The following is a 25,315-nucleotide window of genomic DNA, read 5'->3' as shown; positions in this document are numbered from 1 at the left end:
TAAAGCATGTTATTTTTTTCTGAAATTATAGGCTTCATGCTTTGTTTTAATACCCGGCTTTTTTGTCGACTGTGTAACAGAGGAATTTGTTCTTCAGTTTAACAAAACACATCTGTGTCTTTTCCATATGAGGCTGGAGGCAGAGCTGATCAAGCTGATCTGAACCTTTGTTTTCAGTTTTAACAACCTGGCCACACACATCTTCACGTGTGTGTTGGTAGGAGTTTGGGTGGTAACTACATGGCATTAAAAAGGCAAAAAGGAAGCAGGTCCATCTAGACCCATGTCTCTGCTTCTCTAATTGAACAGAGCCCCTCTCTATACATCATATTGCTTCTGGGATATTAATGACAATGAAATAGTTCTGTTTAACAGCATTTTTCTCATGCATATAATTTCTGTAAATTAGAATTATTCTTCAGTCTTTGGGCTGTATTTATTCACCAGAAAAGTAAAGCAAGCAGTGAACTTCACAGCAAAGCAAATCCTGTCAGAATGAAGGGTTACAAACCAAAGGAACAAATTTAAATCCTGAATAATTACCACTGCTTTCAAAATTAAAAATTCCAAAGATTCACTATACCTACTTACAAGAGCGGTGTTTAGAAATTTTCCCTAGTGCTGCATGTTTTGCTAGTTCTTGCAAATCCAGATCTTTGGCAAATGGCTTGAGGAAATAAGTGGAGAATTCAAAGTGCTGAGCTTTAAAACAGGCAGGGGTGGTGGGTTTGGGGAAGGGAAGAACAGGAGGGTTTATATTTTGTGTTTAAATTTTTATTTTATTTTTTCAAAATGCAGTGACAAAGAGGAAAAAAAAGAAATACTGTCAGTACATCAGCAAATGGCTACAGCCGTGTGTACCCCACTGAATTAAATGGAGTTCCCTACAGGCACAGAGATCTGGCCACATGGAAGTAAATGTGGGATTGACTCATACTTAGATTTTGAATATTAATTTTTTTCTTTTTACATTTTTGTTCACTGTATTTTTTTTAAATTTTCTTTGTGCTCACACCAACATCTCCCAGAATTCCTTTTCCTTTTTCTAAGTTAGAATGCACTGTTGCCCAGTCTTATGAACAAAGCAACAATTACCTTGTTAGAAGGAGGTAATCTGTATGAGCATACATGCTCAGACCTTTGAGCATGTAAGCAAAGGTGAAGCAGGGAGGCTCACATATGAAAACAGAAATTATACTAATGATTTCTGAGAGCAGTATAGTTTTATTCTGATTATCCAGTATTTTTATTCTGATTATTGTGCTAAGAAATTTTATCAGAAGCTGAAGAGCTGAGTGGAATATGGGATATGTTTATATATAAAACAGGATCTCAGATCTGTCTGCAGAATAGAGGAAGAATTGTTCTGTTTATGATTGAGGCAGCACTGCTTTTGAGGCTTTTTATTTCCATTCTTTTTCCTAGATTTATGCCTGACTTTTATAGTTTGAAAGCTATTTTTTTCTTTTCACTTGCACTTTTTTAAAGAATAATTTGTTAAAGCCTTGAAGAACTTGTGTTTTAGACATTTACAGTCCATGCAACAGAAACCAACATAAAATATTTTCTGACTATACCTAAGATGGTAAATCCAAACTAATGCAACCTTGAAAGTAAACTGTTCTGTTCTGGCTTGCTGGACTAAAGGAGACGAATGAGCAGAACCAGGCAGGCTTTTTTGCCTGCTGAAAAAAAAGAAAATAATCTATTTCTTTCAAGCTTTGTCTTCTTGTCTGGTCATATAGTAAACCAGGCTTGCTGAAAGGCTCAAATGAATAGATATCTGGCAAAAAAATGTGTGGCTTAAAAAAAACAATGCTCCACTGATGATATTAATGAAGCCCAAAAAACATTGATGGCTAATCTTGTCAAGTATACCAACTTCCAGAAGTACAATTAAAATTTAGAAATAGCGATAAGCATAGTGCTTAAGTACCATACTGTTTCAATTTGGTTTCTTTTGGTGTTTCAAGGGATAGCTCTATCTCCTTCAATATTTTGCCAATTTGACAGTATGATCGAGTAGTGTAGGAGTATGCAGGGCCAGATGCAGATTTTTTTTTCTGAGCACAGTCCTGGTATAATAGTTTGTAGTCTATAAATGTCTCTTCTTCCCAACACATCACAGACATTTTTTTTCAAACAAGAAGTTTGTGTTTCAAATTTGTATTTTAATTTAAATGTATTTTAATTTAAATAAGATGGAATTGGAGAGAGCAGAAATATTTTATCCTTCTCTGATTGTGAAAGGGAGGAAGGAAAGCTTATTATTTAATCAGACATATTTTTAGCAGGCTTCCATAATTGGCATGAGACCCTCAATCTAAGTACTTGTTTTATAATGGAGATGAGCTGATCCTTTCATGTTCACTGGCTAGCCGGAGCACAATTTCAGTTCACACAAAGCTTTGATACCCTCTCCTTTAGGGGCTAGCTCCTAAACAAGGTCCAAGTCTCTAAAATTACCACTTCTTAAAAGAAATTACATGCTTATTTATTGTTATAATTGCACTACACTACATAATTCCACTATTCTGGTTTGAATATTTAAATTAATTTCATTTCTCTGTTTTAGTGTATAACCATTAATTTAGTTTAATTTAATTTAGTTTAATTTATAAATCTTGATACATGTCTACCTTGCTGCTGATTCTCCACATATTGCTGCTCTGAGTTGATCCAATTAATCTTCTAATAATTTGGTGTAGAGGTACCCAAGTTACTGCCCCGATTCAAAGTAAGGCATTCATATGGGCTCACTCCAGTGCCTGGGGTGATCAGAAGCAAGGCTTAGTAGCGCTCAGTACTGCAGTGAGGTACTTAAACTGATCCCAGGATGCAAAGTACTGCTTGCACATTTGGCATTGTGATGAATTGTAGAAATACACTGGCTCCCTCAAACAGCATTTTTTTTACTATTTGTGCTGTAGCCCTGTGTAATGTAGAAATGATCAAATGTCTGATAGTTCAGACAATTGTTGCCTATTGAGAACATTCACCTCCATTTTAATATTTAATTCAAGAGCATGTAAATATGAAAAGCTTCACAGTTGTCCAAAATAACTGGTTTTTGATTGAGAATCTGTACTCTGATAAAAATACATAATGTGTATTTAGTATTCTGAAAGATTAATCTTGTAAACCAGAAGTTCCACAGGAAAGTGTAGTTTCTTGATGCCTGGCTGAAATAAGTGAAGCCCATGGCTGTGTGTTCATTGTGCATTCCTAATAAGAAGCTCCATATTCACTGTCAGACTTAATTAACATGGTTTGAGACGTGTCTTACAGGTAAGTTTTGAATCAGTGTTCATCTGTCAGCTACTACAGTTGTCTCCTGCTTGCTTCTAAACCTTTTAATCAAAACCAGCTCAGGCAGAGTAATCAGATACTACTGTGGATGATAGTGACTCAGGAAACCCTCCCAAACTTTAAGCCTTCTCAGCTACTTCAGCAAAGAGAAAGTGAAACATCTTCACCTCCCTTGGGTCTCTGAGACTTTGGAGAAAGAGGCTATTGGACTTCAATACAGCAGTGAATAAAACAGAAGCACTGGGAGTTACTAGTGCATAGGGCTTTCTTGTTTTGTGGGGGCTTTTTTCTTGTTTGAGGCAGGTTTTGTTGGAAGAGAATGTCGCCAAGTTTCATTCCAGTCCTCTATGTGGAAAAGCACCTTGTTTTTCGCTGAACAGCCCCTTTTACTTTGAACCACTGCTTCTACCTAGATATGTGGTTGATAACTGGACAGTTGTATGTCCAACTTTAGCAAATTGTCAGTAGTATTTTTCCAGGCTTAATGTTTCTTAATGTCCTCTACAAGGCTTTTTGTCTCAGCTTCCAACTCTGCCCACTGGGAAACCGACCAAAATAACTATTTTGAACTAGAAGATGTTTGCTGCCTTCTCTGTTAGCTAAGAATTTTTAAGTGACAAATCAAAGTCTTTGCTTTGAGATTTGATACGTAGTCATCTCATTGTGGGGGAGAGGGGGAGGATATTTAGGTTTTCAATTTCAAAAAGTTACAGTACAGATTATAGGGAAAAAATGCTTTCAGCCAGACTGGTGTGCTTTAATCTAAAGTAATGCACCAGAAGTAATAAAAGATTAAATGAGAATAAACTTATATATTAGATTTAGTAGTCATTAAGAACTTTCAGGTATTCTGTAATCATTACTTCAGTTCTTGGTTAATTAAAAAAATGTAGTTGTTTAATTTGCAATTGGTACTGAACTTAAGAATTATTTTGTTAGTTGCAAAACTTTTATGTGTGTCTGTGTGTCAGAGATGCCATCAAGCATTTTCAAATACAGCCTTTTTTACAAAGCACAGTCACTCTTGTATTTAAGTTCTTTGTCACAAATAAAAGTGCCACTAAAACACCTGCATCGAGAGTGCTGTACAAGCTATGGATTTGTCTGCCTGAGAGCAGACTCCCACTTTCCCTCACTCCCACAAACCCTGGAATGATGCAGTGATATGTCAATTATAATTTTTTTTCCTGAAGATTTTGCAAATGACCTTTTTCTGAAAATACCAAAGTAAACTTACTGAGGACTGATGTAACTGTTTATATTAGTCTAGTTTTGAATAATGTCTTGACAAAACATGTTAACCAGGAGTTCCTCTGGGTTTCTCTTGTGTTGTATTCTCTAGCTGTTGAAGGGTAAATAAGTTAACTGAATATTCAATGTAATCAGCTGGGTGTTCTACTCAGGTAATTATTCGATCAGTACAGTCACATAGGTATTTTGGAAGATGTCGTGTTTATTATGAGAGAATGTGCAGTAAAGAGATGATCAAACACTATTTTTTTGAGCTGATGCACGAAAGGAGTTTTTATCAGGTACAGACATTTCCTAGTACATTGTTGTTTAGAAATCCCGAGTACCTCTTGAGTGATCTGAGCTGAAATATGAGACCTGAATTCAGAGCTAAAATACCTGGGCTTTCAAGACTTAAATCACTAATTAAATTTTACTGAAGTGGTTTAATAGATTTTTATAATGTATTGATCTGAACATGAAGTTGTACCCACAAACACACAAATCCCTTTCTTCCATGTTTAAAGTAAATTTTAATGAGGAAGAGCTCATGAAAGTACAGCAGAGTTGTGTAGATTCTAATACTTTGTGGTTAAAAGCAATTTCTCACACAGGTAATGTGCAGTCGGTAGGACCTGCCCATACATTTGATATTCAAAATATCAAAACCCAGTGTTTTTTCATGGTACGATGCAGCCGTAGTGTCTTGGAGATGGAAACAGTCACACAACTGCCAAAAAAACCCAACTTTGAGTGAAGCAACACTTTTGTTGGACTTCAGTATTTCTCTTGGAATTTCTGTAAACTTTAGGAATCTTATTTTTAGAGTGCCATTATTTCAGATTTCTGTATTGTTCTGGGTTTGTTCTTCAAAGAAACATATACATGTTATGATCCATGTATATACATATATGAGTGTTCTTACTGATTTATGTGGTTACAGATATAAAATATTCATACCTTAATAGAAACTCAAGAGTCTTTATTGAGTTAAGTTTTGAATGTGGACACCAGGCTGCAGAAATGATGGATGGTTTACTTACCACATGTAATAGCCTAACAGGATTTCACAAAACCTTTGTTCACACACTTAAAAATTACCAGAGCATTTCCTTAAAATAAAGAGTGGATAGTATAACCTTAAACTGCTGTTTCAGAGACATTGTGCTAAATGTTGTTTAAAAAAATAGGTGTGTGGAATTTAAGGACTTTTTAAAATTTTATTTCTGTAAATAAGCACTATAGATTACAGATGTATATAGACTGATACGTGTTGTTTTCATTTTTGTCGGGGCTTTTTTAAGAAACTTTCCAACACAGACATTGGAAATAAGTTTAATTATAAATTACAAATCTATTATATTTTTTTTTTGTTTCTGTCTGAAAATTACCTGGAGGTATCTTGAGAAACAGTCACAGTCAGATTTCACTATTTATTTTATAACCTCCTAAGCCTGAACTGCTGCCTTTTCCTGTTAAGGTCCCTGCCAGTTGTCACTATTGCTTCCTTGCCCTCTAGTTTATTGGAGTGAAGTCTGCAGCTCACCCATGATGTTGTGCATCTCCTCTCATGTGCCTGCTTTAGCTGTGTTGTAGTGCTGTTCAGGAGCGAAACCCTTAAAACACAAATCCCGTGGCTGCTGGGTTCTTGGCAGTGGCTGCTCTGCCCAGCAGGCCTGCTGCTTCTGGCAAGCTTTGCTTTACAGTGTCTCATGTAGCTGTGGCCTCTGAGCCCTGAGTCCCTGGTGGGGGACCTGCTTTCCTGCTACACCAAGGTGCTTCTCTGCTCCTCCGCACAATTGACATCCTGGGAGGAAGAGTTTGAGAGGGGACTGTTTAAACTGGGTACCAGTAATTCATGTCATTTGTTGAAGAGGTATATTCATCTTGTATGCTGTGATCACTGTAATTGAGGAATATACAATATGTTGTGGGTAGCACCCTCCTGGTATTTCTTCCCTACCCCTCCTCTTTCTCAGGCTTGCTAATCCTCAAGAGTGGAATTATTCATGGTCAATGTACTTACTCCTGTATCACCCCAGTAATTTAGTACAACTTTTCTGTTCCTTGTTGCCCTTTGATTGGCCTCTCCATGTAGTCATATAGCACATAACACAAAGATGGATTGTATGGCATTCTCTGCTGGGGAAAATCAACACATAGAGCAGGCTCACTGCCAAGATGCTCATAATTAAACTGTTGCTATGGACAGGATTACATCAATGTTTCTATCAATCATTTGCTGCAGTTTTGTGACTATTTGTAGTTGGATTTTTCTTTTTAGGTTTTATCATCCTTTTGCTTAGCTTTCAGTTGAAGTGTTGCAGCATATAGAGGGAGATATAAATAAAAATAATTATTGAAAGATGAAGGGAAAAAGAAGGAGAAGCCAAATCTATCATTCAAAGACTATGTTTGAAGCCAATATTTTTTTTGAGATATTCACAGTATTTCAGCTATTAAAAATGGCCAGATGTGGTCATTTCCATTCACTGGTCATCATAGTGCTGTGACATAAGAGTCTGGTGCAAAACTGCTATGATGTCATAACAGTCTGTTATGTTATGGCCTGAGTGTTACAAGTTTACGTTAAAATGCTGTAAATTCAATAAAATGGCAGGCGTAATAGCAAAACAGCAGCAAAGCAGTTAAACTTTGCATTTTTCTTCTGTCCCCCATCCCTTCTGATTCATGTGCAGTAAGTTGTGAGATGGCAGAATGACAGAATAGCATGAAGTACACTGATGGATTGGAACAGAGCTTGCTTGCTTGTGCTTCACCTGCTGCTGTATTGTTGCTACTGATATCCCCTATGACAATGATCTTCAGCAATTAATTCCCTTTGGTAGCACTCAAAGCGTTTGGTGTTGGAGCTAACTAGTGTGCAGTGCATTAAATGTAGAAAGGTGCAGGATTACAGCCAAAATAAGGTAGTCTGAGTGGTAACAAATGATATCAAGTGCAGCTGAGATCACTGTACTGAGATAAACAGTGTGGTGTCACAAAATTGTCTCCCAGCTGACAAAACGATCCATATTTTATAGATTGCCTTAAAAATTGAAGGATGGAGTCAATTATAGCCAATTATGATGCTACATTTACTGGAGTAGTTTTTATATCCTTTGGGGAGAAATAAGGAAACGTTCAAGTCAGTCAGAAAACGCTTTTGCATTTGCTTCCCTGATTTATCTGAAGAGAGTTTTTTCCCCATTTCTTCAGGTGAAAACTGTGTATGAAAGCTGGGACTGTATTATCTTTAGGAAAACGGTTTTGGTTTCTTTAAGTCATTTTCACTTCTTCGCGTTGCGCAAAAAAAAATTATGGTAGATAATATGGCAAATCAAAGAAGAAAATCGAACATCAGCTCCCCCCAGTTATGTTTGGGTTTACTATAAAGGAATTGTAAAGGCAGCCTGGTCATGGTGAAGCCTGCTTAGTGCATGGTGACATGTTGAATTTGGCTCATTTCTTTCCCAAAAAGGAGCTTTCATGTCACTGAAGAAATACCAAGTAAATACTGCATATTTTCGTCTTCAGTCTGCTAAAGTGAAAATAAAGGAGCGAGACCATGAAATGGTTTGCTTTGACCCACGGTTGCTTTTTAGTGAATAGATGTAAAATGGGATAAAAAAGCAGTGTATTGAAGATGGACAGACAGATACTCATGTTCTTAAGAGATCTGAGAGGTCGCCTAAATGGCTGAGAGGCAAGCATTTATTTAATGGCATTTACTCTGTCATTTAGATTATCTCTTGCCTCTGTTTGGATTCCCAAGAAGCGTACTGGGGAGCTGTGCAGTTTGTCTAGCTCGTGCTGTAGTACTGACCGTGAGGAGCAGATTCCCTTCCCTAGCAGAGCATGTTCTTGGTAATTAGTGGAAGATTCAGATATAAAGGTAAAGGTGTCCTGAGAGATAAAAGCTGACAATAAACAAGTGGTTTGAGTAATGTTTCAAAGTGTTACCCTCCTCCTGTGTTCAGGATTTCATTCACTAGCTAACTTCAGAGGGTGACCTAGTACATGTGCCAATGACAAAAGCTACTTGTAACAATTCAGATCATGCTTTCTGCTTTATGAAATGGGATTGTAAAAATCCTCTCAAAAATGGCATCTGAAATAGCATTAAAACACAGTTTCCCTTTGATAAGGTTTTAAGGCACTCATATGAAAAGTGACACTGCTTTGAGTAGCTCTGTGTCAGCATTATGCAATGTGTTGCTCATAAGTGACATTAATCCATTAGGGGTGTGAGGGTCATTTATTTTTCTCGTGAAATCATTAAATACCTTTATTGATTTCTGTTCAATCAGTTACATTCTGCTCAAATACAGCCATCTCTAGACATGCTAATAAGAGCTGTTTCTAATAATGTTTATAAGCCACAGTTTTAATGACAGATATTGCACTCAAAATAAATTATCATGCCTAAGTAAAACACTAAGGAGCTTAGGGAAGCTATAATGTTGTGCTGTTTGCAAATTACCTGAGCCTACTTTATTACAAAAAAGATGATTTTGTAATAGAGATATTCTAAAATTATTAATTAACCATTGTCAGTACATTCTTTGCTTTTACTAATTGTACAAAATTAATTTAGATATGTTTGGACTGCTTCTGTTGCATGATGATAAAGCATCTTTTAAAAATCAAATGGAAACCCAGAAAACCTGTCATAGTAAATATAAAATTTTTAGTACAAGTTTTTATGCTGAAGGCTGTTTAAAACTTGGATCATAACAAATGCTCTACACTGGGATGGCATGTACTGGCTGTATTACTAGATTATTTTGTCATGTGAAGCAATGTGAGTGTATGAAAAGCTAGTAGATCAAATACAAGTCTGAGTACCTTTCTTCATTTTTTTCATGATGGAACCGATCTCTTAGGAGGAAGTACATGAGACTCAATTAAATATAACAGGTGTATCGTGCTGTATGAATGGATGCGTACTAGACAGAGGAAAAAAAAAGATGGAAGACTAGTGATAGTCTTGTTAATTTTTGCAGTTATCTGATATTGTAGTTGTTGCTTTTTACCACACCTCTTCTTGCTTTTTTTCCCTTTGGATGAAATCAGTTCCTCAGAGTAAATTGCCAGCTTTACCCTGAGCATAGCAAAAGCAGACTGGTACATTTATCTCTGCAGCTGAAACGTGAAGTTTTTGCTTCCAAGCAGTGAATTGCATCCTGCTGAGGAATTACTGTTTGGGTTTTTGAGTTTCTTTTCTAGGAGCCTTAAGGGACTCTGACAGGTCTTGTCGAATAGCGTTGGTCATCCTTGTCTCAGACACCAAATGGTGCCAAGTACTGGCAAGTTTATTGCATTGTGTCTGGAGAAGCTGTTGTTCGCTCAGCATTTTCTTCATAGGATGCCTGCCTGATTTCATTGAAGGAAACCTGAACAAGGCTGTGTTATTAATGAATTATGACAAGCCTTTTGCCTGTCAGGCAGAGAGGTTCCTGCTATCTCCTTTTAAGACAAAAACATAATGGAAGATGCTCAGCTGGGCGAGCTCTCTGATGATACTCCTTAAGTGCTCATCCCAGGCTGATGCGAATACGCAGAGAGCCGTGAAGCTGCAAGTGGCAGCGTTTAATACCATCTCCCTCATAATGCCTGAATAATCTTCCGGAGAGCGATCGCCGCGGCTGCCGTGAACGCGGCTATTTGTTTATTTTTCACCTTGTCCTGGCGGATTGCTGACCGAGCCGATCCGCTGTACTCGCGGGGCTGGCGGCGGGGAGGACACGGCGGCGTTTCCTTGCTGGCAGCGCCAGCGCTCTCCTGAGCGTGGCAGGATCGGCAGCCCGAGCCCGGCTCCCCAAGCCCAGCACACTGCCATGGGCTGGCTCCCGGGGCCACTCTGCGAGGGGAGCTGAGCAACGCTGGCGGAGGATGGCAAGGAGGCAGTGAGGGAGCCGACTTATGTTTTTCTTAATGGATATTTGTGAGCAGGAAGGAGATGGCGTGGGCTGTCGGGGTGAGTTACGGAGCGCGTTCTGCGATCCCCCTCCGGTCGGGCGGCTCATTATGTTAAACAGTGCAGCTTTTAAAGTGCCGTAGCTCTCCTTTATGAGCCTTGGCCTTCATTTGCTGAAATGCTTCGAGTTCACAGTGCTCAAGTAATTTTGGAAACGGGATGTAATTACAAAGGTTTCTTATGCTTACCAACAGCTTTTTTGAACCAGTGTAATTATCATTACTTGTGGATACTGTAAATTGAATATCCCCTCCCTAATTACATTCAACTCAAGGGTTGGCTGCTTAAGCAGCCAAATAAGAAAAGTTCACCTGTTACTATAAATAGCAAATTGTTCTTTTAGTTCTGCTGACCTTTAAAGCAAAGCGCTTTTCACGATGTTGTCAGGTGTGCATTATAAAGACAGCTTGTAATTAGACTTGTAATGAGGAATTATGTTAGAATGGCTTTCTGAAAACTTCATTTATTCAGTCTTTTCTAACTTCACGACAGAATTAAAGTTTCAGGGTGCTTTAGGGCTTTTAAAGGGCTGGCTGCTATTTTGCTCCTCACCTGTTCTGCCGGTGATCTGTAGCTGCCCAGTGCTACTGCCAGTGCTCAAAGGCAGCAGCTGTAGCTGCAGCAACTTAGCCCTGCCCTTCAAAAACAACATGGGGTCAACAGAATGATTTATCTAGTGATCCAAGGGTTTCTGTGATTAATTAATGTTTCTTCTGTCACTTCAGGAGACAGATAGTGACTTAATTTGTTGTGGGCAGAAGAAGAGAGAGACAGACAGAGAAGTGGTGTTGCCTGATTTTGGTTTTCTTTGGTTAACTGCAGTCTTGCCGAAATGTCGTCTCAACTGATAGATGGACACAGAGCTTGAGTTAGTGAGTTGATGTGCCTGCCTTGAGTTCAGTCTGCATCCTGTCACAGCTTCACCAATTCTATGCCTTTTCTTAAGAATACTGAAGGCATTATGTGAGAGGTTTGATTGATTCTCGTTTACTTGCAGTAACTGAAATTTTTAGTGTGTGGCTACCAGCTAATATTTACTTCACTTTCTTAATTCCGGTTTAATTAAGATCATACTGTTTATTTCTGTAGAGGCTTTTTTGTTAGTTGAGATAACTTACATTTCCAGAGCCCATCCTGCTGGTGTCCTTCATGATGTGTCTTTAAGACATGCTTGGACGCCACAAATTGAAAAGTGTCTTTGAAAAAGAAAGAAACTTCAATTACTTCAACAGTAGAAAATTACAGCTGTAGGGAAAGAATAAAAAAAAATACATCTTTATTTCATAGGGTAACACTATAACATTTGAATGGAAATAATCACTAAGGTATTTTTAGTGAAATGTAGGGCTAAAACAAAGGCAAAAAATAATTTGCAACTTGGTCTGATTTAAATGTGTTATTTGTCCATCTGCAGCAACTCTTAGCTAACAGTTTAAACTAATTAAATACCCCCCATAGCTTCATTTCTTGTTGAAAAATACTCATGTTCATATTTGATGCATTTATGAGTTTAAAATTATGTGATGACTAATTTTCACAACACTGCTTTTTCTTTCAATGTATTCTCTGTCTTTCTGTATTTATTCTATTACATGATAGCCAAAGCTACTATAAAGGGTGGTTATAGATTGTGGTGAGAATATATTTCTCCTAAACACAAGAGTGGGAATACATGAAGTAAACAGACAATATTTTATGGAAGTGAATAGAGGGTACACTGTAGGTAGCCACTACTGACAGAATTTGTGTCTGATGTGCAGCAATCCAAATGAAAACCAGAACATTCTCGTGGCTCATAAAATTAGACAAAGATACAAGTAATAACTGCTCATTAGCACACAGGCAAACCCTTCCTTATAAAAGCAAGAAGAAGATGTAGTAGGAATGTGTGGAGATTAGCTAGAAATCTCAAGGCCTAGACATAATTTAGTTGTTCCCTGTTACAGGGCCTCAGTAGGTAAAAGTGATTTTCTATTGTCAAGCACCAAAAGACTGGTTCCAGCAGCATCTTGAGCAGGCTGTCTGATAGGGAAGAAAAGGAGGAAAATAGAGCAGGGAGTAACACAAGACTTGGAAATTTTTTAGTTTAAATTGTTTTTACTTACCCTTTTGTGGACACTTGTACTAACCCTTAAGGCTTAAAACCTTGTCGCTTCAAGATGACATGGCAAAATTATTTTAGTTGGCTGTATACTGCTGGAGCGAAGGCAAATCTTCAAACTTGTCCTTTCCCAGGGATTTCAAGTACTGGGTAAGGCTTGTGCACTTAGCAGTAGCTAAGTTTTTAATGCATAGCAATGCCTTATAATAAAGCTCATTGGTTGTATGTGTGTAATTCGTCAACCTCTCTTTTTGAATGGTTTATCTGCAAGTACGTAGAAGACCCTGTCTCTTTGAGTTGTGGATACAGCCTCAGAGAAGAACTCCTGTGAAACTGAGATGCAGACCGTGTTGAAACTGCTGTCTTTGTCCCACTAATTACAGGTCACTCTTCTGTTTTAAGATGCTTTCTGTTTTGCTCCAATCTCTGTAAAAGTAAGCGCAAAATACTCAATGATGAACCATGTCCCCAAAACATATCGCTGGAAGAAGAGACAGTGTGTGAACTGAGTGACATTACAAAGTGGCATAATTGTGTTCTCTGCTTCGCTTCCTGTTCAGCTCCTAACAATACCTAATATTTGGGCTGCTTTCTTTTGGCAGCTGAGCACTGAGCTGACATTTTGATGGCACTATTTATTGTAACCTCAAGGTCTCACTCCTGAGCGATAATGTTCAGCTCAGAGCCCATCACAGTACATGTGAAGTTAAGGTTATATTTTCCCATGTGCATCACTCTACACTTATCCACACTGAATTTAATTTACCATTCCATTGTCTAGTCACTCAATTTCATAAGGTCCTGTGATTCTTCACCACTTGCCCTCATCCGTAGTGCCATGAATAAATTGGTATCATCTGCAAACGGTTGCTTCAGTGCTCAGCTACCTTTCCGGGTCAATTACAGGTATGGGAAGAGGAGCAGATCGCAGTGCAGATCCCTGTGGTATTTCACTGGTAGGCTTCCTTCACTATGCAGGTTTGACCATTTACCCCTAATTTCTGGTTATGTCTCTTAACCAGTCATGCTGCTGCGCAGAGACCTCTGTTTTGCCATGGGTGCTTAGTTTCTTTAAAAGTCTTTATTAAAGTACTTGTTAAAAGCTTTTTTGAAATTGATTGACTGGATCACTGGTTTCACATGTTTGTTTAAGCTATTTAAAGAATTGGGTTAATTTTGTAAGATTTCACTTAATGAAAACTGAAATTTGATTCTTCTTAGACCCCACTTAGGGCCCACTTAGTCTTTTCGCTATTATAGTTTCTATTAACTTCACTAGCATACAGATACCAGGTTTGCAGGTTGCGGTTCCCCTGGAGCTTCTCTGGAACCTGTATTAGGATTTGGCAGCACATTAGCCACATTGGAGACCTCAGGTAGTAAGGCACTGTGGAGAGGGATAATCATTAGTAATTCAGTTATTCTCCCTATTCAGTTTGCACTCTCAGGTGAATGCTGTCTAGTGCCAGCCATTTCTTACTTCATTCACAGAAAAATTTAGTGTCTTTTTCCCCATACTTTCGTAGCACTCAGTTCCTTGTTCCCACTTAGATAATAAAAATAATTTTAATCATGAATTAAAACCAGATCAGTTGTTAAAAGCTAGATTTAAAAAATGCTAGTCTTCTGTTTGGTGTTTGATAGAATAATGCAAACAGTTGAAGAAACTGTCAGATTTCATTCACAGAGAATAAAATTCTTTAAATCCTGAAAATTTATAGAGTTGTTATTTCAGTTATATAAATCTGAGATGTTATTTCAAACCGTGGTCCTCTAGAAAGGAAGCAGTATTTTTAATTTTGGCAATTTATTTTTATTGAAAATATGTATGGCCTCTATCAGTAATTGTCAATCTTAAATTATATTAGACAAATTTTAGCTCGTGGGTAATAAATGTGTGACAGCACCATGTGTGGTTTCTGAGTGAAGCTTTTGTCATATTTAATTTTGGGTGAATATTCATTTGACATTCCTCATTATGTGGCTCCCATTCAAAGCTGAATAAAAAAAGTGACTTAAGGATACTTTTGGGGTCGCAATCTACCATTTCTTTGGACAAAGCTATTTCAGTGTTTGTATTATATATTCAGATTTTAGGGATTTGGAAATGGGTTTTAGTCACACTAGGCTTAAATGTTGACTCCATCAAGTTTCTGAGCTCTTAACTCCCTTAAGTGGAGTTCTTACTCCGCAAGGCAGAGGAGTATTGCAGGTGAAATCCTTGACAGCAGGTCCTTTTGCTTCTTGAAAGCAAAGAGCAGTAAAGCTTTGCAGGTATCTGTGGAAGCATAGCCATGATTTTACTGCAGAGCTCTGCTGAGGACAGCTCTGTCCCACTCAGTCCATGGAGGCAGAGCAAGAGACTGTTCTTATGTTTTTATCTTAGGGAAATGGGCTTTATGGTCCTTTATAGAGTCCCATATGATGGGAAAACTGGCGGCTCTGATCCTCCGACTTCCCTCTCCTCTGTGTTTCACATCCTGTCAGTCCTCAGTGGGAGAAATGACAGAATCCCTTTTTCTTCTGCCATGGGCGTTCAGGGGCATGAGATCTGATTCATCACAGACACGCCACTCAAGCTGATACTTCCATTATGCTAGCATTGGAGGAATGAGAAAAGGATACTGTTGTAACTGGGATTGCAGCATTTTTCCAGTTATGCATAAAGACTTTGCCAATTATAGGAAGAAGCAGTTTTTGTATTGGCATATTTTCAGTTTGTCAAGGTGAAAGTAGATGAGGTGAACGGGGATAAAAACAGGGCAAAAATCGCTAGGTAATGAGGTAAAATGAATTACAAATAATACATGGAACTAACATGATGTGCATTTAATGTAAACAGTTTGGAGGCAAAGATTAAATGAAAATTTACCTGTAGGACTGAGAACTGTTAACGTGGGACTCACTCCTGCTTACTCCCACTTACGTGGGACTGCTTGATAGTGATTTTTGTCTTTCACTTTTGAAAATTACTGTGAACAGACCAGAAAACTGAAGAACAATCATAATTCCTCACTAGCACAAGGAAATAGTGTGTAAAAGAACTGCCAAGTTCTAGTCCAAGCCTACTTTTTTAATGCTAAGTACGTGCACTTTACAGAATTGCAGGTTTCAGGAAGATTTCACCACATCTCTCCCCACTGTATTCATTTGTCTAGGGAAATCCTTTTGGTTTTGCCTTCTGAAAGATCTCTTTGGCAGTATTTTGGCAGTATCAGAAACAGGGCAAAGAACAAGTTGGATATCAGCGCTCCAGTGTGCTTGGACATTGGCAAGACCCTGCTGTCAGATTTTGTATTGAGGAAAAAAATTCCTCACAGGTCTGAATGACAAAAGGCTTTGAGGCCTTTCATCTTAGTTTGTGCTTTTAGGCAGCATCACCTGCCAGGATTACAGAGACATATTACAGCCATGTTAAATCTAGTTCATTACAGGGATCTTGAGCATTGGTCTCCTAAGGACTAACAGCTATATAAAAATAATTTGAAAAAGTATAGGAGAGAAACTCTTTAATAAGAGAGTTTTTAAAGTGTGCTTTAAACAAAATAGATATAGAAGAAGAGACAAAGTGCTTTGAAAAAAAACAAAAAACAAACAAACAAAAAAAAAACCCACCAGAAAAGTAGAAGTTGAAGTATGGATGATAAGAGGCATTATGTAGAGGATGGTCTGGTCTTTGGAGATTTCTGAAGATACGCCAGGGACAGGCATGAGCTGTAGATCCATACCAGCAGTTCATGACAGCTGATTTAGTACTAACATTGCCTTCTTTGTACATAGCTTATCAAACATAAGACTTGTGTATATCCATACATACTTTTTCACACCTGCATGGAGTTCTCTAAGACAACAATATGGATATTTAGATCTGATATCAGGCTTGGTATTTTCTGGCCACAAACTGGCCATTTGTGCTTCCTTTCTAAGTATATAATCCCAATGATTATAGCAATAATAATGAAGCATTGTGGATGGAAGTGCTCTTGGAGTTTCTGTAGTGTGTAAGAGACCTCAAGATAAGCAACAAAGCTTGGTCTATTTTCAGACCTCCTGAGAGAGCAGCTACAGAATGCACAGTTAAACTGGGAGTGACTGTGAAATTATTTCAGTAGGTGACTTAAAATCCAGATAACTCAGAAAAAAATTCCCTAAATAAATTTTCTTTCAGGGAGTTTAGGGAGGCACAACTCACAGCCTGTGTGACAGAAAGATTTGCAATCGTGGTTAATTCAGTCAGTTGTCTGCTGCCCTTTAAGACCTGGCTGAAATCTTTTGATGATTGGCCTCCTTTCCTCAAGCTCCCACTTCTTCAATGCACAGCATCAGGCCAGCCTAACTCGCAGCCAGCACGCTTTCTGCTCCAGAAAGGCTTTTGGTGACGAGGGTAACCAAGGCCAAGTAGTGTGAATTATTCTTCAGTCATAGTATGCTCCAAGCTGTCCTCTTTCCTGGCAGCAAGGGAGCAGGCAGGGACTGCTTTGGGCACAAACCCAGAGGTAATGCACATGCAGAATAGCCATTGTGTGTGAGTTTAGTAAATCCAGCTTTTCTGGATCCACCCTACTTGGCTGGATCTTTACAGCCTGCAGACAGTGCTGCTCCTGCTGTGGTGTGGAGCTGAACCCCATTGTGGTAGCTGACATGGCTTGATGTGTGTGTTGCTAAATGTACCATCATTTCACTGGTGACACTGAGAGTAATTTCTGAACTTCAGTGGTGTAGGCACTGTCTACCTAAAATGTAGACTGGAGGAACAACTAGCAGATTCCTCCTTTTTGCCTGTTTATTTTAGGTCTTAATAGACTTAAGTATTTCAGGACTCTGTAGTAAAATAAATGCCTGAGGGAGTCTGAAATGTTCACATATAACTAGGGCTGGCAGGAGAACAAGAATTCAGTGTCATGAAAAATTCAGCAGGCTTGGCATTCATCTTGATGAGGAACTAAACACAGTTCTTCAGATTTTAATGAAGAAAAAAAAAAAGAGGGAGAACAAGTTGCTGTGCTATTAGCTGCAGGCTTATTAGCTGGGGCACTCACCTGGAAGGTAGGAGACAGACTTAATCCTCTGGCCTGAATCAAGCAAAACATTCAAGTATCTTTTCTCTGGTTAGCTGCTGTCTCTGCTGATTTGTCACCCTTACATCACCCCAAAGTTGGGGATACCGTCTGAGATGCCTCTTCAATAGCAGGTGGGAATAAAGGTACTTCTGGGTGTCTTCTGGTGTTGAAGAGTCTGCAGTTCGTATTGGTGAGTGGTTGTGGGACAGTCCATGAGAGCTGCCCAACTGTGTCTACTTAGCCTATTGGTTTTTAAACATGTCTTGAGTTTGCTTGAAAAGTAAGCAATTGCCAATATTACCTGTGTCTTTATGTTATCCCATATGCATGTCCCAAAGTCCTGTAAATAATCTATACATTTATTTTAGTACGCTAGTGGTTTACGTTAAATGGCATAATTCATTAACTAGTGCTACAATCAGCATGCCAACACATTCTTGTCTTGATAATTTTTAATGGTATTTTAGTGGAATAAATTATTGAATTTATAAAAGAAAAGGTATCTGAAGCTTTTTAATTGTGATGTGATGGAAAATAAAGTGTCCATTAAGTAAACAGAAGACTAAGGAAAAGTAAGGGGGAAGAAGGTAGAGATTTCCTTAGTTGTAAAAGAGAAGGCCAAGACATTGGGAAGCCTTGTCTTTAGGAGGTCACAGGTGCAGGTGGCGTTGCCTTGACTTCACATATATCGTGCAGTTCTCAGAGGTTTGTTGCCTGACAGATTTGCAGCATTCAGTTCATAACCTTTGCAGGGGATAGGAGGCATGCAAGATAAAAAATACAGTATTTTGCAAAGCAAACAGGAGAGAGAACATACACTTCTGCTCTCAAACTGGGATCCTGGTAGGAGATGCCTGAAGTAAGAAGATAATTTGATGCACTCTGTCCAGTAAACTTTACATTCAACTCACATGACAACCCCTCCTTCAAAGGCTGGTTTTTTTGTTTTCTTTTTATAGATAACATCAATGAAGACTATTTTCAGCTGGGGGTGGGAAGGGAAGAGCTGAATGCATTTAATCCAATAGATTCCATGAAAAGACACTGTGACCATAAAAACATCAAAAAAGCAGTTGTGCATTATTGTTTCTAATGAATTGTTTGCTGCTTTTTCTGCGAATCAAGCATTTTCATAAATGTATTTTCCTTCCAAATGGATATGTTGTTATTCCCATGGAGCAGCTGCAGTAACATATCGTATTGCATGTTAGGATTTTTTTCTTTCAAATGGGATGATGTATGAGTCATTTATGCCTAAAACATAGTAAAACTTATTATGCTATCGTTCATACCACATCTTCTGAAGTAAATAGATCAAAAAAGACACTTGCAGTGAAAGTTGGATTCCTGAGAGTTTGTATAGGCTGACAAATATTACGGCCCGATGCATCATTTTTATTCAGAAGAAATTTGTGTATGGTTCTTAATATCACTGCCTGCTCACCTCAGCACATATAATCTGCCACACCATCAGTGTGGCAGAAGGCTTTGTATTAAACTGCATTGATTAACAGCCTCCTCTAGTCACAGGATCTGACTTTGAGGTATCCTGTGATTTGTTTTCTGCTTGTGCATGTAAAGATTCTGACCAAGAATTGACTTTGCAGGCTGTGGTAGCTGCATCAGAAAACATGTAATGAATGAATATTTGGAGCACTACCATATCTCAAAGATAAATAGCAAATACATACAAAACACAAAAAAAAGGCATCTCAGATAACTGAGCAAGAGAGCTAAGACTATCCTTTGTCTTTATCTCTTCATGTAGAAACCATGACGTTAAGTAGGAGGCTGATTTAAGTTCTGTGTAGTAACAGCAACTGCACTGGAATACTGTATGTGTGTTAGGCATTAACATGCCAAAGAACAAAATCAATGAAATGTGGGTAAACATGGTTTCAATTCTGTGTTTCTTTTTTTCTCCATGTTTATAAATTGCATTTTATGACATGTGATCATTTCAGAATGAACGTCTTTTAAGTATTCCTGCATAATCTCTTCCTTACATAGTGCTGCACTATCAAGCATCATATAAAATTAGTTATTTTGTGTTGATATGAATGCAGACCAAGTCAAGCCATTAGTTGGGTTTCTCAGGAGCTGCTTTCATAATTGGTTGCATTATATCCTTTCATAAAAGAGGCATGTAATCTTGGCCAAGAACCTGTTAAAAAGTGTCTATTTTAGAGGAGAAAAAAGCCTAGTCAAGTAAGAAATTTGTTCATGTCTTTTCTTATCAGTAAGTACTTTGGTAGATGTTTTGGCAGTAGAGAGTCATGAAGGTTGGTAGGAGGGTGTGGATAGCCTTGGAAAGCACGTGCCATAATGTGTATGGGGAATTTTAGTTTTACAGGACAGGGCTTCCAGACCAGTTGTTCTAAATGCTTTCTGTGTAATAACTGGTTTTCATCTGGCAGCTTTTACTGGTACTGAGGGGGCATCGTGAAAGTAGAATATGTCAACATTAATAATTTTTCAGGAACTCAGAGATTTGTACATCTTCTACTGGCAATCCTACTCTTTAGCTGAAGAACAGTTGTCTCAGAGTTTGCAAAGCACTCAGACAGCAATTTCCTTTCATCTCTTTTCAAAGAGATGGATAACCTCTGCCTGCTGGCAGATATGGATGTCCTAGCTGGCATGTCCCTCGTCCCTGGACCAAGGCCCAAGGATTCTGGAAGCAGCTTGGTAAAGAGGGTTTGTTACCCTTGGCTCCACTTAAGCATAAACAAGTATTTTCTCTATTTTGGAATTTTCCCCAAATCTTTTGGTCCTTTTCTATTTTCTTTGAGATAAAACCTCTTCACAGTAACTGGTGTGGTTTGCTTTACTTCAGTTTTTGCTATTCTGAAGTGGTCGACTTGGCAAAGAAATAAAGATTATGATATTACTGCTGGATTTTGTAGCTAATATTTCATTAAACTTTATTAGAACACCCTTTTGTTCATCAGCTCGTAACTTTATGAAAAGCACTTTTGGACTGAAATTTTCTGTGTTTAGTCTGAGGCCAAAGATATTTTTTTACCTCCATTCAGCATTTTCTGACCTACCGAAGCTAATGTGAGCGGTTTGTATATTTGTTTAAGAACTGCTAAGTCTGTATTCTTTTGAACTTGAATGAATAACTAACCCTATTTTAAATTTATGGTTTTAAATTGTACATATTACTAGAGCACTTATCCAGTCCTGCCAAGTGTAAACACAGATAAAATATAAAAAAATTAAAAGCTATCAAATAAAGGGTTTATATAAATAGTCAAAATATATTCTATTTTAGATAGCAATAATTTCTTAGAGTGGAAGTGTGACTAAAAATATGCAACGTTGTAGCACTTGACAAAATTTTCTCATCAGCTAATACATTACTGCTTATATATTGAGGCAAAAATAAGGGACTTTGTGGGGTTTTTGTTTAACGCTGAGTTTCCAGAGACACATAAATACAGAGTCCAGATTTCTCTCAGTTCTCAGTACCATATAGATTTTATTATTCTCAGTTTTCTAAGTAATTCTTCAACGAGGCTTTGTCAAAAATCTGGCCCCAAAATGCCACCTCTGGCCCATTTCAACACTGCTGCCTTAGCAGCTTTGGTAGTGAGCTGACTTCAGTGATCATGCAGTGGGTTTTCATTTAAGCTTTCCAGCTTCTTGCCAGTGGTGGTCTATTTGTTTCTAAAGTAGAAACATTTTCTCCACATGGGCAAAACTGATAAGTTCTCTTCCAGCAGAGAAATAAATTACATACTAGATGTAATGAGACATCAATGTCCAGTAAATGTCCCGTTGCTTGTGAGAGTGGTACTGTGTGAGACAACAGTCAATAATTTTCTGGTAATTCTCTAATTCATCCCCTCCCCAAAATTCCATTGTTAAGGAGTTACATTTAATGTAGCAGAAAAAAGCCCTAACAAGAAATGGAACTTGAAAGTGCTGCAGGAAGGGAAGAGCTTTTGATAATGAAGCAACAAGGAACTAACAAAAACAGCTAAATTTGTAGTGTTACCTTCAGACCCTTCAAGACATCACCGCTGGTTAGGTAAGTTTGATGTTTCATTGGCAGGACTGATTTCTCCTTTATCACTGCTAAATGTGCGCTTTTGTAGGCATGGTGTGATTCTTTAGTATTATGGGAAATTTTATTGCTTTGCCTCAGTTTATTGGGAGAAGGCAGGGAGCAGCAGCATGATGTTCTAGTGCAGATGGAAGGCTCTGGCAGTAGTGCTGCTCATTCTGATGGCCACTTGACATTGTGCTGGCCGAGCTGCGCTGAGAGGCACACAGAGCTCATGGGGGAGCACGTGCCACTGTCTGGGGCAGCTTGCAATCAGAAGCCTGGTGAAGATGGCAGCAGTCACTGTATCCTGCCTTCTTCTCCTTCTCCTCCTTCTTCTTCTCTTCCTTTGCAATGCCACATCTCTGTCTTTTGAAATAGCTACAATCCAAAAATCACAGCTCACAGAGACATAAATAACCACACTTAAAGAACTAATTGGTTAGAGCATGGTGCTAATAACACCAAGGTCGTGGGTTTGATTCCCATATGGGCCATTTAATTGAGACAGGCTTGGTGATCCTTGTGGGTTTCTTCCAACTCAGAATATTCTGTGATTCTTGTGAATAATAAAAAATAGGATTATTTTTGTGAGTAAGGTTTATGGAACTCTTCTTCAGCAGTTTGTTGCTCTTTGTTCACATCTATCAAAATCTCTTTAAATTGCTATGTTTCCTTCTGTGAAAACGAGACATATTCTGTGGTCTGCAAGCAGAAGCAATTTGATGTCATTAAGAGGTTCTCTGGATTTTTTTTTCGAAGATGCTGTTCCCTTTACGGCAGACTGCATGGCAGTGGCCACACTAGTACCAAAAGCAGGCAGAACTGATATCCCTGTCATTTCTTAGACTGCTTTTCTCATATAGGACCCAGTAGAATTAAGAAAACCAAATTTAGTTAATTAGTATTTGATTTCACTCCTTTATGCTGCTTACAGGAGTGGCAGGAATGAGGGTGGGAAATTACCTGATTCTAAAAACTGAATGATTTGGGAATCATTCTCAGAAGGTTTATTTCCTCTTTAGGAAGCCTCTCTCCCACTCCCTTCCAAAAAAATCTTCACGTTATCTTGTGTTCTTCAAAATGCATTTCCTGTCCTATTCCAAAAAGACATTTTCTGCCCCCCCAATTTAGCCCAGAGCAACTGTGAAAATACGAAGTCTATTGACTATCACTGAGTCATGTTGGAAGGATGATAAACCAGATGTGACATGGCTCAATCCACTTCACCTCTAATAATAAAAAGTCATGGATAGGAAGAACAAAGAAGATTTCTTCAAAGGTTACTTTTATAGGTGATTACTCTTTATGAATTGTCATCTGAAAGAGTATCAGCATCCAGAAAAATTAGTCTTTTACAAAGGTCAGGATTGGGAGTGGAAACTTGGTAAACACTTCAGCATCACTGCTGAGTGAATACAAGACAGACTCAGAGTGGCTATCCTTCCTACATTGATTATAGTGTCTGCCAGCTGCTCCATTTTTGACGCTTGATTCCATTTCTGGAGATGCAGGAAAAAGAAAAAGCCCTGGTGGGTTTTTTTCCCTGGTTTTAGCTTGTGTCTGTGGCGTGTTTATAGTTTGGGTTTTTTGAACATGAAAATCCTGGCAGGTTTTTGAGAAGGGCTGCTTTCTTTCTTACAGCACTGCATAATGCTTATTTTGTTTTGCTGTGAATCGATGAGTAGCAAGTAGAAAGAATGACTGGTTGCACATTCCTACTACCCTAGAGATCTCTCCCGCCCTTTCCCTGCCCCCATGTAGTGGTCAGTGAAGCAGCAGGCCCAGGCAGATGTGCACAGCCATGTAGGGCTCTGACTGAGGCAGAAGTGACTGGCCATGCACGGGTGCCTTCTGCATTGCACAGGTGCACAGCTGTGCACATGTGCCTGCATGTAGAGCAACCATGCAGCTCTTGGCCACCCTTGAGCAAGCACCAACTGCGGTGGTAGGAAAGGGCCAGGTCTGTGGCCAAGTTACACAGGACCCAGATGAGGTCCCCAGGAGCTTCCCTGAGTGCACAGTCCAAGTGCTACACGCCCTTGGAGACCTTCTGGCTGTGATGCTCCAGCTACTGTGTGCTGGCTGCCGGGGCCTGCAAGTCGGTTGCAAGTGGTACTTGGCTGGGCCAAAACGGCGAGTGTGCGACTTGTACAGCTGGGTTGGTAGTTGAGCTGGTGTCTCCTTGTCCTGGCTGTGCTGTAAGAGACTCCCATCACAAGGCAGAGGAGTCTGAATCCCAGCAGATGCTCTAAATGGAGAGGTGACATTTTCATGTGAGAACTTCTACGTCTCAAATGAAGATAGGAGTTAATCAGAATATTTTGCAATCTGGCATTGGTTTCAGCTTGCTTCTGTCCAAAACTGCACCCCCATCCCCCCAAAAAAGAGGAATGTTTTTCTAAAAATACAGAGACCTATCACTTAAAATGATTTTCTGAGTAGAATGAAGATTTTCACTCTTCTGAAAATAGCTCTCTGTTGCATTCCAATATTATGCATGCCCACTTTTAATTAATACTGGGGAAAATAAACTGGAAGAATCAGTTGAGCTGAGCAGAATAGCTCCTAAAAAATAAACCCTGGATACTAGAGATGCTTGAGGTTTTACTTCAGCTTATGGACTTTCTGCCTAGGTGAGTGGACCTTTGCATTGCACCTGGCACTGAATTTATAAGGTGATCCCTATTGAAAACAATAATAGTAAAAAAACTCATTTTTTTTTAGTGAGAAGTGAGAGCTGTGCATTTCGGTTAGGATAGTCTGACAGTTAAAGCTCAGATTCTGCAATTTCTTTACAGACAAAACTCCCATTTAAAGCAAAAATCAGCACTGCCTGAACTCAGGATTGAAGACAGAGCTGTTGTGGTCATGCAGTCTGACCTCTGTAAGAACAGGGCACTCCTTTTCATTTAACAATCTGCTGAGCAGCAGCTGTTAACTTTTTGGAAAAACCAAAATGCTTCAAAACATAAAGTGTTTGCTTCAGAAATGTGTTTCAGTTCTAAGGCATAACCATTTTTCTTAAGAAATCTTACTCTCTTTTAGAAGATAATTACCAGTTTTATATTACAGAGTCTGGTTATTTTACTATACTTACAAGAGGAAAAAAACCAAATTACAATATTTCAGGCCAGTATTTGGATTACTTTTGTTTTTCAAATCAATGTCCTTTGATTATGGTCTTGCAAACTTTTAGCTTTCACATTCTATAGAAGTAGTTTCAGCTTGGTGAATTAGAATACATTTCAACATAATGCATCTGTTTTGTTTAGAAGTGCTAACTTTTTGAGGAAATGCAGGAAAAGTAGATGTAATTTGTGTTTGAAGTTTGCATCTGACATGAAGGCACAGTTCATCAGCACTCAGAAGGAGAAAGTACATCTCCCAGTTCATGGGTAAAAAGGTCATTCACTATCCATTATGCTTACAAATAAAGCAAAACACAAATGAAAAATCCACAGTATATCACAAGCATTATTTCAATGCATTTAAAAGCATTTATTTTTAAAAGAGTTCTTGGCATCTAGTTTCTTTTCACTGCAATGTTTTGCACTGTAGATGGATTTATACAGTCTTATTTT

The 25,315-nt window shown here is 38.6% G+C and overlaps 1 protein-coding gene across 50 annotated transcripts in view; it reads left to right on the top strand.

The window, feature by feature from the left end:
• TENM3 (teneurin transmembrane protein 3) overlaps positions 1-25,315 on the top strand; it is an 843,796-nt gene that overhangs the window by 638,052 nt on the left and 180,429 nt on the right. The window contains exon 1 of one of the 50 annotated variants that reach the window (XM_023925014.2): positions 10,440-10,519. The exons of the other annotated variants lie outside the window; for them this stretch is intronic. Within the exon in view, the coding sequence (XP_023780782.2) occupies positions 10,465-10,519 (55 nt within the window). The 5' untranslated portion in view covers positions 10,440-10,464. Of the gene's footprint in view, positions 1-10,439; positions 10,520-25,315 lie in introns of those variants that run through there. 50 annotated transcript variants of the gene reach the window in all.

This window comes from Cyanistes caeruleus, chromosome 5 (genome assembly GCF_971803275.1).
Source record: "Cyanistes caeruleus chromosome 5, bCyaCae1.hap1.1, whole genome shotgun sequence".
Lineage (NCBI taxonomy): Eukaryota > Metazoa > Chordata > Aves > Passeriformes > Paridae > Cyanistes > Cyanistes caeruleus.
This window is presented reverse-complemented; position numbering and strand designations above follow the sequence as displayed.